Genomic DNA, 11,514 nt, shown 5'->3' on the forward strand with positions numbered 1-11,514 from the left:
AACTTTTCATGCTGGTTTATATCATGGTGCTAGATCCGGGTAAAACTGATTAAATCATGTACAAGAGTGCACTCCCTTTGTTGTTGGTCCTAACTTGACCTTTTTTCCAGGGAACTGATTGAGCAATAAGCATATGGGTGATGGGGACAATTTATTGGAATACCAGACTGACAAGCTGAACTATAAGGAGTAGTTTGTCTTTACAATCAGAGTACATTTGCATAGCACATTGCTGACTTGTTATTTCTCTTAAAATACTTTATAATTGCCTTTCGTGAGGTGAGCTTATATTTACTGTTTGTTTGTTTTTTGTTTTTTTACAGCCCCAACAGAGGCTTCTCCATAAACACTACCAGCCTCTAAAGCTTCTGTCCTGCCAGGTGATATGAAAGTGAACTTTACTTCGTGAAAAGCGTAACAAATGACACTGCCAGAAGGTGACCATGGAGAATTGAAAGATTAACTGAAATACAACCATTCAGTCAAGATGATGCATTCCGGAAAGTCCTGGTTTGCTGTGGAATTAAAATGTGGTGCATAAAATACAGTGCTAATTTGTTCAAAGTGGTCATTGACAGACCACTAGCTGGAAAACTTTCCAGTTTTCATCACTGTGCATAACTGTGAGTTCCCTTTAGGGGACTATCTGTGCCCTTCACTGGAAGTCCTGTTTTAGCATGGCAACTACTGGATTATTTTATTATGTATGCAGATGGCATGATGATGTTTTAGGAAAAACTTACAGCAGTTCTCCAACCTCCATAAAAATGTTCACAATATTACACCCCCGATAGGAATGTAAATGTCTTGTATATGTTAGTTATGCAGTCTAATGGTATTCTGTTTAACTATATGTGATCTCCACACAGAAGAGTTAGCACATTCTATACATGTCAGGAAAGGTATTTTCTTTATTTCAATACTAAAATATGTTTCAGTACCTACACTGAGACTGTATCTAAAATAGAGCCCGTACTTGCTTATATTCACAGATTCATGGGAGATTGCATAGATAGATTTGCTCATGGCAAGTATGCTCTAGACATATTTTATTGAGACTTATTGAACAGCTCTCATGGAGGTAGCCAGGAATAGGGGATGTTGAATGGACTATCGGACATTGTGTCTGCTGTCCCCCGCCCCCACCAATAAACCAAGCAGTCCACATTTCTGTTGTGCTAATGTGAAGTTCCCATTAAATTGTAAAGGAAAAGATCCCTTCTCTGAGATGCATTGTGCCTATGGCTTCGGTCTACATTAAACACAAGAGAGACTGGAGAAATTCTGGTACTTCTGCTAATCACTATTTGGCAGGGGGGAGGGAATCACAACTTGCAGAGTCCGAACAAAACCTCTTGAAGATAATAAGGAGTGAGAGGTGGACTAGATGCTCCCACGCTGTACGACTCCTCATAGAGGACAGATACCTCCATTAACATTTCCTCCTCTTTCTACCCAAAACACTTTTTTTTTTTTTTTTTTTTTTTACTCTGAACTGGGGTTAAGGTAAATGGTTCTAATAATCCTTTGGGCATTCTGTAGCAGGCTCAAGACTGTTGCATTCAAACTGAGCATTGTTATTTGTCGTTCAGTCTCCAAGTGGCTGACATCACGGGTTGTGTCACAGCTGGCTGTGGTACAGTTTTTATCCACGGGGACTTGCGGGAAGTACTTTTCATCCCGCCCCTCACATTGGGACCTATTTGAAACAGACTATTTACAATGAAGTAAATTAAATAGTCAGCAGCATCACAAGGGACCAGCCTGGTGGTTCTTGCAGTTCGTAAATCAAAGATGGCACTTTGGGTAGCCACAGAAGATCTTTCTCTCCAACCTAACGGACTAACACTTAGTCCATCTGCCAAACCTGTAGAGAGCCTTCCATGTCGGAGACTTAGATACCAACAGTGGAGAGAAGATGAATCTTCATGGGATAACAGTAAGACAAAGGGATATTTTTGAGGGATTTCATGTGGTACACTTTTAGAAGCTATTCTATACACTACTAGTGATTGTAAGATCAACCAGTTAGAGCACCAGTGCACCCGAAGTGTATATTTTTGGCTTTGTCAGATGGGTGTGGATTTATGTCAGAACTTTTCACCCATCCCTGGTATGCAAACAATATATATACTTTTTGGACAGATATAAAAAAAATTAGGATCAGCATGTTGGCTACTGTATAATATCAATTTAGAGCACAATTACAGTTAGTTATGGCCAAGATTTTCAGAATTGTCTCGTGATTGTTGGGTGCTTAACTTGACACCTTAAGGGAGCCTGATTTTCAGAAAATTCTGAAAACCAGGTCTCTCTAAAGTTTCTCAAATTGGGCATCCAGAACTTTTGGGCATCCAGAATCACAAGTCACTCTTGAAAATTGTGGCCTTTAATTTAGATTGGTTAGAAAAACTCCAATAAAGGCATAAGAATAATATCCTCTCAGTGCAAAGTTGCTAGAGCAATACTTTAGCAATGTGTACTTTTTAGAGTTGCCCATAGTATTGCAAGTTGACTTTTTTCGAAATTGGTCATGTGCATTGCAGAATTTCATTAAAAGTTTTAGCACATTTTATAACCCTTTGCTATTGTTCTGATTTAGAATGAATTCTGGGAACTGAGATCTGTCATTTTCGTAGGTCACTCACATTACTATTGCTATTTAAAAAAAAACTTTATTGGTTTGTTTAAAACAAAACAAAAAGAGAGAGAGAGATACTTATATGTTAAGGATCCTCTTTTACTATACTCAAGTTTATTACATAGTGATACATTCTAGAATAATTCAAATGATAAAGTTAAGATTGTCACAGATCATTATACTATATGGGCCTGAGAGAAAAAGATTAGTTAGGTAAAATGTTTTTATATCAATGTTAGTTTTAAACGTCTACTAGTATATGGGCATGAACTTAGATGTCTGAACTAATCCACTTAAAACAGTTTGTTTTAAATGATTCCCGGGGTTTAGTTAGGAGGATCTGGGAAATACAGTGTTAGAGGCACTGAGAAATGTGAAAATAAGGGCCAAGTCCTGGTCTAACTGAATTCAGTGGAGTTTTTCCAGAGATTTCAGGAGGCCACTGTTTGACACTATGCTTGAAACTTACTTAGGCCTCAATCCTACAAAGACCTATGCACGTGAAAGACTTCAAGCATAAGGATTCTCCCACTCACGTGTGTAAGTGTCTACAGGAACAGGGCCATAAGGAGCTCACTGTATGTTTGATTTGTATTTAACTAGTAACCACATTTAATCACTGTTACTCTCCGAAAATAGGCCATGCTTCCTCAGGGATATTTATGGAATTATTATACATCCGATGAACAATTGTCTCAATCCCAACACATTCCTCTGAAAAGTGTGTAATATAAATAAGGGTAGGAAGGGGGTTACATTACTGTGAACGGAGCGGAGTACTGTGTTGTGTGAGAGGCTACGGAAAGCTTTCATGTTTTTATGCTGAACACCTTATTAATAGCAGACCCGCTCCACTTTTCCCTGGGTCCCAAGAATAGATCCATGGAAAGAATGCTCTGTCTATAGTCAGTCATAATTAATTTACAGCAAGGGTGCCAAGACTAAGCCAACATGAAAGGTAAGGAATAAATTCATTCCTGCAAAAGGAAGTGAATTTAAATATGCTCATAGCCATTAGTTCTGTGCAAAAGCAGAGTAGGAGACTAATGCCATTGTGTTAGAATAGCAGCCCTATGGAGGTAGGGGTGTGTGTGTGTGTGTGTGTGAGGGAGAGAGAGAGAGAGATGGTGGTTAATTTAATAATGTGGGTGGGTGGGTGTGTACTTTGCATTATCACACAGTATCACCATTAAATTTACCACTGTGATGCTGGCAATTGAACTACCACAGACTTGACTACTACCTCTAAAATACGGGTAAACAATAATAGTATCACTAGCAGAATACTCCTATCTCAGCACCCAGTCCTGCAGCCTTGCTCCCATGAATGGTCCGATTGCCTGCTACCCTTATTCACCTGGACCCATATGTGAGTAAAAGCTGCAGCATCAGACCTTCACTAAGGAGTTTTCACAGAGGCCAAGCCATCTTAACTAGTTCAGATAATGTCTTTTCTTATACTAGGAGGGCGAAGGAATCACCAGCCTACGTAGGAAACTATACTACAGATGAAAATACGTTGTGTGCTTTTTATTCCCTATTTTTAACTGTATTGCTTGCTTTGTCTGCAGCTGTCACTTAATTGATTTGTTAAGAAAGATAAAGACTTATAGGCAAGAAGCTTGCAAAAGCTCTATTAGCTCTTCGGTTTTGCCAATCCAAGTGCATTAGCAGGTTCATTCTTCGCACTATTTTCCTCTCTATTTTTTAAGAATAATTTTGTGACTTTACAACTAGACTTAAAGCAGCTGCAGACTATTTTAAAGAGAGGTTAACCTTTGAGAGTGACATAATTCTTTATTCTGTAAGGGCTGTGGGGCAGATCCCCAGCCGGTATAAAACAGCAAAGCTTCACTGAAGTTGTTGGAGCTTCACTGATTTATGCGAGCTGTAGATCCAACTCCATTTTGCTGGTTTTTCTTAAAACAAAATAACAAAAACACTAGATAGGTCAATTATTCAAAAATTGCTCACACATGGAAAAAAAAATCTTGCATGTTTGACCTCTGTACTCTTATAACAAATAGTATCTTTGTAAACTCAGTCTCAATGAAAGCCCTCAATACCTGGCTATGGTACAATTGGCTCTCATCTCTAGACTGTGATCAATATAAGATTTTAATTTAAAAATAAAAGGGTCCTGTGGTTTAATGAGGGTTGATAGAGCCAAAGAAGCAAGATTGCTGTTGACATTATCAACAGTAAACTTTGGGAAAGATGTTTTGAATACAAAACACCCCAATACATAACAAATGGAAAAACAGGGAATCTCACATCAATGTGTACAAATCAGAATTTAAGATATGCAGATGATTGATAAGAGAAGCTAAAGGTATCAACGAAAAATCTTTGGTCAGTAGTGTTAAGGATGATAAGAAGGAATTCTTTAAATATATAATGAACCACTGAAATCTTAGCAAATTATCTAGGTCCAATACTAGCCAAATATGGTAAAACTGTCAATCCTGGTGCGGGACAGGCATAAGTATTCAACAAATATTTCTGTTCTGTGGTCAGAAAGAAGCAGAAGAGTGTAGTTAGATCTTACAGTGATAATTAAATACTTTCTATTCCACCAGTCACTAGAGAGAATGTTAAACAGCAAGTATTAAAGATAAACATTTTAAAAGTGTAGGACGGGGTAACTTATACCCAAGTGTATTAAAAAAATTTACTATGGAGCTCTCTAAATCATTAATGTTGTGGTTTTGTTTTTAAACAAATTTTACAACACTGGGGAAGTTTCAGAGAACTGAAAAAAGGCCAGTGTTGTGCCCATGTTTAAAAAGAGTAAATGAGATGACTTGGGAAACTGTAGGCTGGTTATCATGACATCTATCCTGGGCAAAATCATGGTCAGGTTGATGTGGAACGCTATCAGCAAAGAATTTAAAAATGTTTGCATAATTAATGCTGATCAGCATGGTTTTATAGAGCTTGTCAAACAAATTTGATATCACTTTTGTGAAATGACAAGTTTGGTTGACAAGGTAACTATTTTGACATAATATACTTAGATTTCTATAGGTAATTTGTCTTAGTCCTGCATTGTATGAAGTGTAGTTGTAGCCGCGTCAGTCCCAAGACATTAAAGAGACAAGGTGGGTGAGGTAATGTCTTTTATTGGATCAACTACTGTTGGTGAGAGAGACAAAGCTTGAAAGCTTGTCTCTCTTTACCAACAGAAGTTGGTGCAATAAAAGATATTAACTCGCCCACCTTGTCTCTCTTAGTCTTCTTGCATGACATTCTGATTAAAAATAGCCCAAAATCAATGTAGCTCATATTAAATGGATTAAAAATTGGTTAACTGACAGATTTCGAAAGTAATTGTAAATGTGAAATTGCAATCCATTGTGGGTATTTCGAGAGGGGATCTGCAGGGATCATCTCTTGGTCCAATGTTGTTCAATATCTTTATCAATTATCTGGAAAAAATATATAAAATGTAAAATTTACAGATGACACAAGAATTGGCGGAGTTGTAAATAATGCCATGACCTGGATCTCTTGGTAATATGGTCTCATTTCAACAACATGTGTTTTAAAACAGACAAATACTACATCATCATCTAGAAACAAGGAATGCAGGTCACACTTATGAGATGGGGGGACTATATCTTGGAATGTAGTGACACTAAAAAGGATTTAGGGGTTATGAATGGAAATTGCTATAAGAATGATTTGAGGGCTGGGGGAAAAGGCCTTAAACTGACAGAATAAAGACACTCAATCTGTTCAGTTTATTGAAGAGTAGGTTAAGAGGTGACTTGACCATGGTCAACAAGTACCTACAAGGGGAAGAATTTTCTGATGGCAGGGAGCTCTTTAATCTAGCAGAAAAAGGATATAACAAGATCCCATGGTTGGAAGTTGAAATTAGACAAATTTACACTGGAAATAAGCAACAAATTTTCAACAGTGAAGGTAATTAACATTTGGAACAACTTACATAGGGATGTGGTGGATTCTCCATCACTTGAAGTCTTTAAATCAAGTCTGAATGCCTTTCTGAACGAGATGCTATAGCTCATACAATGTATGGGTTTGATGCAGCAATTATTGTTTAAGGTTCTTTTGTCTGTAGTAAGAGGATGGGTGAGGGGCTTATAAGTACCTACAGAGACTTACTCAGACAGAATTCTATTGATTTTAATGTGTTAGCTTACAGTAGTAGAAATATATATGCAGATCGACTTTGAGATAAATGTCAGTGGGACTGCTTGTAAAGGAGGGTAAGACTGAACATGATTGAAGGGGACAGAACTGGATCCAAAATGACTATTAAAAAAGAAGAACAAGTCTGTGTCCTTCTACAAGTAACACCTCGGGGCCAAATCATGCACTCAAATCATTGGCTTCAGTGAGAGTTTTGTCTGAGTAAGGAGTAAGAATGGCAGAGTTTTGGCACTGGATTAGGAAAGTGGTATTCTACAGGAAAGAGAAACTTTCTCTGCCTGTACATTCTGAATATTTTTGTTTTGGAAAAATTTTAAAATTTTTGTTGAAAATTAAACTTTTTAATTTGTGGGTTTTTTCATTTTTATATTTGATTATTTAATGATATCAGTCTTACTCGCTACCGATGTCATTAAATAATAACAGTACTACTAACATGTCATATTGTGACGAATCAAAATCTATATTTTATTTTTAAAATCATTAAGCTCTGCTGCTATTCAGTGCTGATTAAAACATCATCTCTTCTTTTCTTCAGAGTGTCTCCTGTTTGTGTTGTATTGAAGCAGTGTGACACTTTGAACAAGAAGATAGGCACTCCGTATACTAATTAGAGGAGCAGATGTTTTCAATAGCTTTGTGTTAGCCTGGAATCATTTTTCTAGGATATTGTCAATAGCTGCTCCTCTAATTAGTAAAATAAGAGAATACTGTGACTATTGAATCTTGACATGATATGTCATGTTGTGCACTTCTACTATTGATGTGTCATGAAATACTTTTATTTTTACATTAACATAACACGGAAAAAATTAAAAATAAAATTTTGAATTAAAAATTTTGTTTTGAAATGAAGTTTTGAAATTTTTCCAAAACAAAATTTTCAAAAAGATTTATTTTCATATAGAAAATCATGTTTTCTGTTGGAAATTTTGTACAAATAGATGCAAGTTCACAAAAAACTTGGATTAGTCAAAATGGCATTTTCTGATGGAAAACTGTTTTGACTAAAATTTTCTAACCAACTTGAGCAGTAAGCACGCCAACTTTAGCAGTAAGAAAGCTTTTGCATGATTCACCCCTTATAGTTGGTCATTTTGAATTTTGGTACTTTAAGTAACAGAGCACTCCGTTTCTGATGGCAGTTTCACAAAACAGTGTTTTGATGGGAGTACTATAAGCAGAGGCTTTAATACCTGCCTTTTACAGGTCTTCAGTATTCTGGGCGGAAAACAGGATATATGTTGTTTAGAATAGACAATAACTAAACTCAGCCAAAGAAAAAAAGCAATGTATTTACATTTAACTACCAGAAGGTGATGTAGGCAGACTGGTATTGAAAACCTTCACCAAAAAGCAGGGCTAAAACCGAGAACCTAGACAAGAAGGTAAAGATCTTTGGCTGTAGCTCACGAAAGCTTATGCTCAAATAAATTGGTTAGTCTCTAAGGTGCCACAAGTCCTCCTTTTCTTTTTGCGAATACAGACTAACACGGCTGTTACTCTGAAACCTGGATTCTTGCTGTAATCCAACATAAAAAGAAATTAGTTTGGGTTAGATTTACTCCTTAAAGAACGCTAGCCCACATCAGTCAGCCATGGAATGAATTTCACGCAGTCACTAGCTTACGTTTGTGATAGCTTATAAGCATCTTCAGTATTCTGAACAACCTTGCAGCCCGCAAAGGAGAACTGTCCTTAAAAGGCATGTTTGAGGTCATAGTTTGGACAAAGAAAGGAGCTGATGTTGCAGATGGCTGTATAATGACAGCTTCTGCTCTAAAAGCAGGATTTTGAGCATTATTATACAACATCCAGGCTTAGCTTGAGAATGAGATGTAAAGCTTCTTTCTGATTTTTAAGTGAAGAATATGCACCGAATACATCTAAAAAATTCCACTGTGCAGCTATTGTTGCACATCTAATCATATTATTTCTATTAAACACTTGCAGTGAATTCATCTATTTAATTTGGTGGCTAATGACATTAAATAGCTATACACAAATTTTTAGCAAAGGGAGATCGATACTGTAGCAAAACTGCATATGAGCAATAAAAAGCTGTGTAGAGAAAAATATTGATCCACCAGGTTGAATGCTTGGGGGGTTTGTTTGTTTGGAGCATGCATTTATACATCCGTCCAAAGGTTCTCCTTTATTGAGCCTGGCTCTGATCTCAAGACTAGTGCAGATGAAGGGATGTTTAGAGTCCTCTTATTTTACCACCTGATCCTCATTTGCTATATCCAGTAGCCGCTATTTCTATGTTATTCTTCTGAGAAGGGTGGAAGAGAGATCTGAGTGACCTCCACTAATATCAATGCCATGCCTTAAGTATGTGATCTTCCAACCACTGCTAAAAATCCTGTCACAGGAGGTACTCATTTATAACCCTTCTCCCTCCTGCAAATAGGCTTCAGCTCCACTGACCCAGATAAGAGAGAGAGGGAGAATCTTGTGCCATGCTGTGAACAAGCTTACATCTTAGTCCTGTAAGACCTGAATGAAAGTTAAGGGCACTCAGCACTTTGCCCAATCAGATGCTAGCAGTGTAAATCCCCTGATTGCTAAAGGCCATTGAAAGTTTGAAACTGACAAGTTGAGGGCCACAGAGAACAGGTTAACTGCACTCTTTTGATGAGTTATTACTGTATATTGGGCTCAACTCAAAATTAAGATGAAATGCACAGCACAATATCAGACAACGTGAAGTAAATGAATGACTGTGCTCCCTTTAAGATGGGACATAATCTGCTAAGGATGGCTTCTCTTATTTTGCATTAAGCCACTAGGAAAGAAAAATGCTATGAGTAAAATAATTAATTATCTACCTTTTCATGGCATTTCAGAATCGGGAAAAAAACCAAGCTAGCATTCAACATTAAGATTTCACACACCCCAGTAATTAGCATGGTAAAATGCTAGCATTTCCTCCAGTACTGAAATATTAGGACTGATCTCATTATACTCAATGGAAAGATGCTTGTTAACTTCGGAAAGCATGGCATCAGGCCATTTAATCTTTTCAAGACTCTAGGTATGTAGGTCCAGATTTTTAAATCTTGACTTTCTTTTTTGCACTCACAAATAAATGTGAAGGCAGTTGTTTGCAGGTGAAAATGAAAGCATGTAGACATGAAACTACTTGATCACTCCTACAAACTAGGCAAGGTAAGCCAAAATGTTAAAAGTAGCCTCTAATTTTGGGTACCTCTGTTTTTAGCAGCTCAACTTCAGGACTTTGGCCCTGATTTTTAGAAACGCCGAACACCCGCTGCAGAAATTTAAGTCAATGGCTTATCATATCCAAGGTGTGTTAAACTGAGCAACCAAAAAATCCATGGCCCCTTTTCAGAATTTGGCTGCAGGCCTGGCCTCATTTGCATTCACAAATAATGGCACTGTCAGTTGTTTGTGAATGCACTTTTCAGACACAGAAAGGTAGGCAAGGTTAGTTCCTTTGAAAATCATGGTCTGGATCTAAAACAGGGGAATGGGATGTGAGGGAGGTGAAGTTCTATGCTCAGTGCTTTGCTGGAAGTCAGAGTAGATGATCATAGTGGTCCCTTCTAGCCTTGAAATCTATGAATCCTCAGCTGGATTCAGCTGAATCGCTGTCGCTCCATTGATTTCAGTGCCAGTTTGCACCAGTTGAGGATTTGGCTCCAGGCCCTTAATTTCCTCTTAAGTATATACATGGCTGACAGTCTGGAAAATGCTAGCACACTAAGGGTCAATGAGTTGTTTTACTCATAGGTCTCAGTGAAGAGCAGTTCCTCCCAGCACTAAACTTTTTAAAGACAGAGCCAAATAAGATGGCATAATCAAGAGTGTGCCTTTTTGTTGGATGTACACTGTTTCTTCCCAGGCACCCAAGGGGTTAATCTGTAGCGCAGTTCATTTTTTCTCAAAACACAGGAATCATTGTACAATCCAATTCTGAGTGGCTGTCAATGTTAATTCCACTTGATTGTTTTTATATTTCCTCTGTTTTCCAAAGTCAACAAAAAATAAAAAAATTGGGGGGATGAATTGTTTTAATCATGAAATTAAAATTACTATCAAGTTTTTGGTATCTTTGGGCATGATATCTGGAAGCTTTGGAAATCTGCTTTATCATTTTGTATATCGGACAATTTTGTACTCTGCATTGTTTGACTTCATTTGTGCATGGCAATGTAATTAAAATATGGAATTTTTACTCTAGTGTAAAAGTGTTTTGTTTGATTTAAACAAATCCAAAGCTTGATACTGCTTGCATTGAAGTCAAGGAACCAAAAAAAAAGAAGAAAAAAGTGAGCAGGACCAAAACCCTATTAATGAAAATTGTCACACTAACTTGATTTAAAAACAGGAAAAAATATTCAGATCCCGACTTAACAATAAATCCCAGCAAAATAAGTATTTTCATCTAGATTTCTCCCCATCATTAATTTTTTGGAAGGAAAATGAAAATCAAAAGCCAAAATTTGACTGATCTACATTAGTCAGTTATATGCAAAAGTCAGCAAAAAACAATTCTCAGAGATAAATTGCTCACACTTATGATGTACCTTTCCCAAAGAATCCCTAAAACCACTTGTGAAGTGGGTGGTAGGCTTGGTGCAGTTGCTTCGGACAAGTGTTCACATCATGAAAACCACCATCGCTTCTGGCTTAGGGCAAGAGACCAAAAACTCAAAAGGCATGAAAAC

At 37.2% G+C, this 11,514-nt stretch overlaps 1 protein-coding gene across 1 annotated transcript in view; it reads left to right on the forward strand.

Annotated features, from left to right (window-relative positions):
- SAMD12 (sterile alpha motif domain containing 12) overlaps nt 1-11,274 on the forward strand; it is a 231,598-nt gene extending 220,324 nt beyond the window's left edge. Inside the window, exon 5 of the mRNA XM_074943920.1 lies at nt 324-11,274. Coding sequence (XP_074800021.1) covers nt 324-346 — 23 coding nt within the window. The 3' untranslated portion in view covers nt 347-11,274. The remainder of the gene's footprint in view (nt 1-323) is intronic.
- The last annotated feature ends 240 nt before the right edge of the window (nt 11,275-11,514 follow it).

This window comes from Natator depressus, chromosome 2, assembly GCF_965152275.1.
Source record: "Natator depressus isolate rNatDep1 chromosome 2, rNatDep2.hap1, whole genome shotgun sequence".
Lineage (NCBI taxonomy): Eukaryota > Metazoa > Chordata > Testudines > Cheloniidae > Natator > Natator depressus.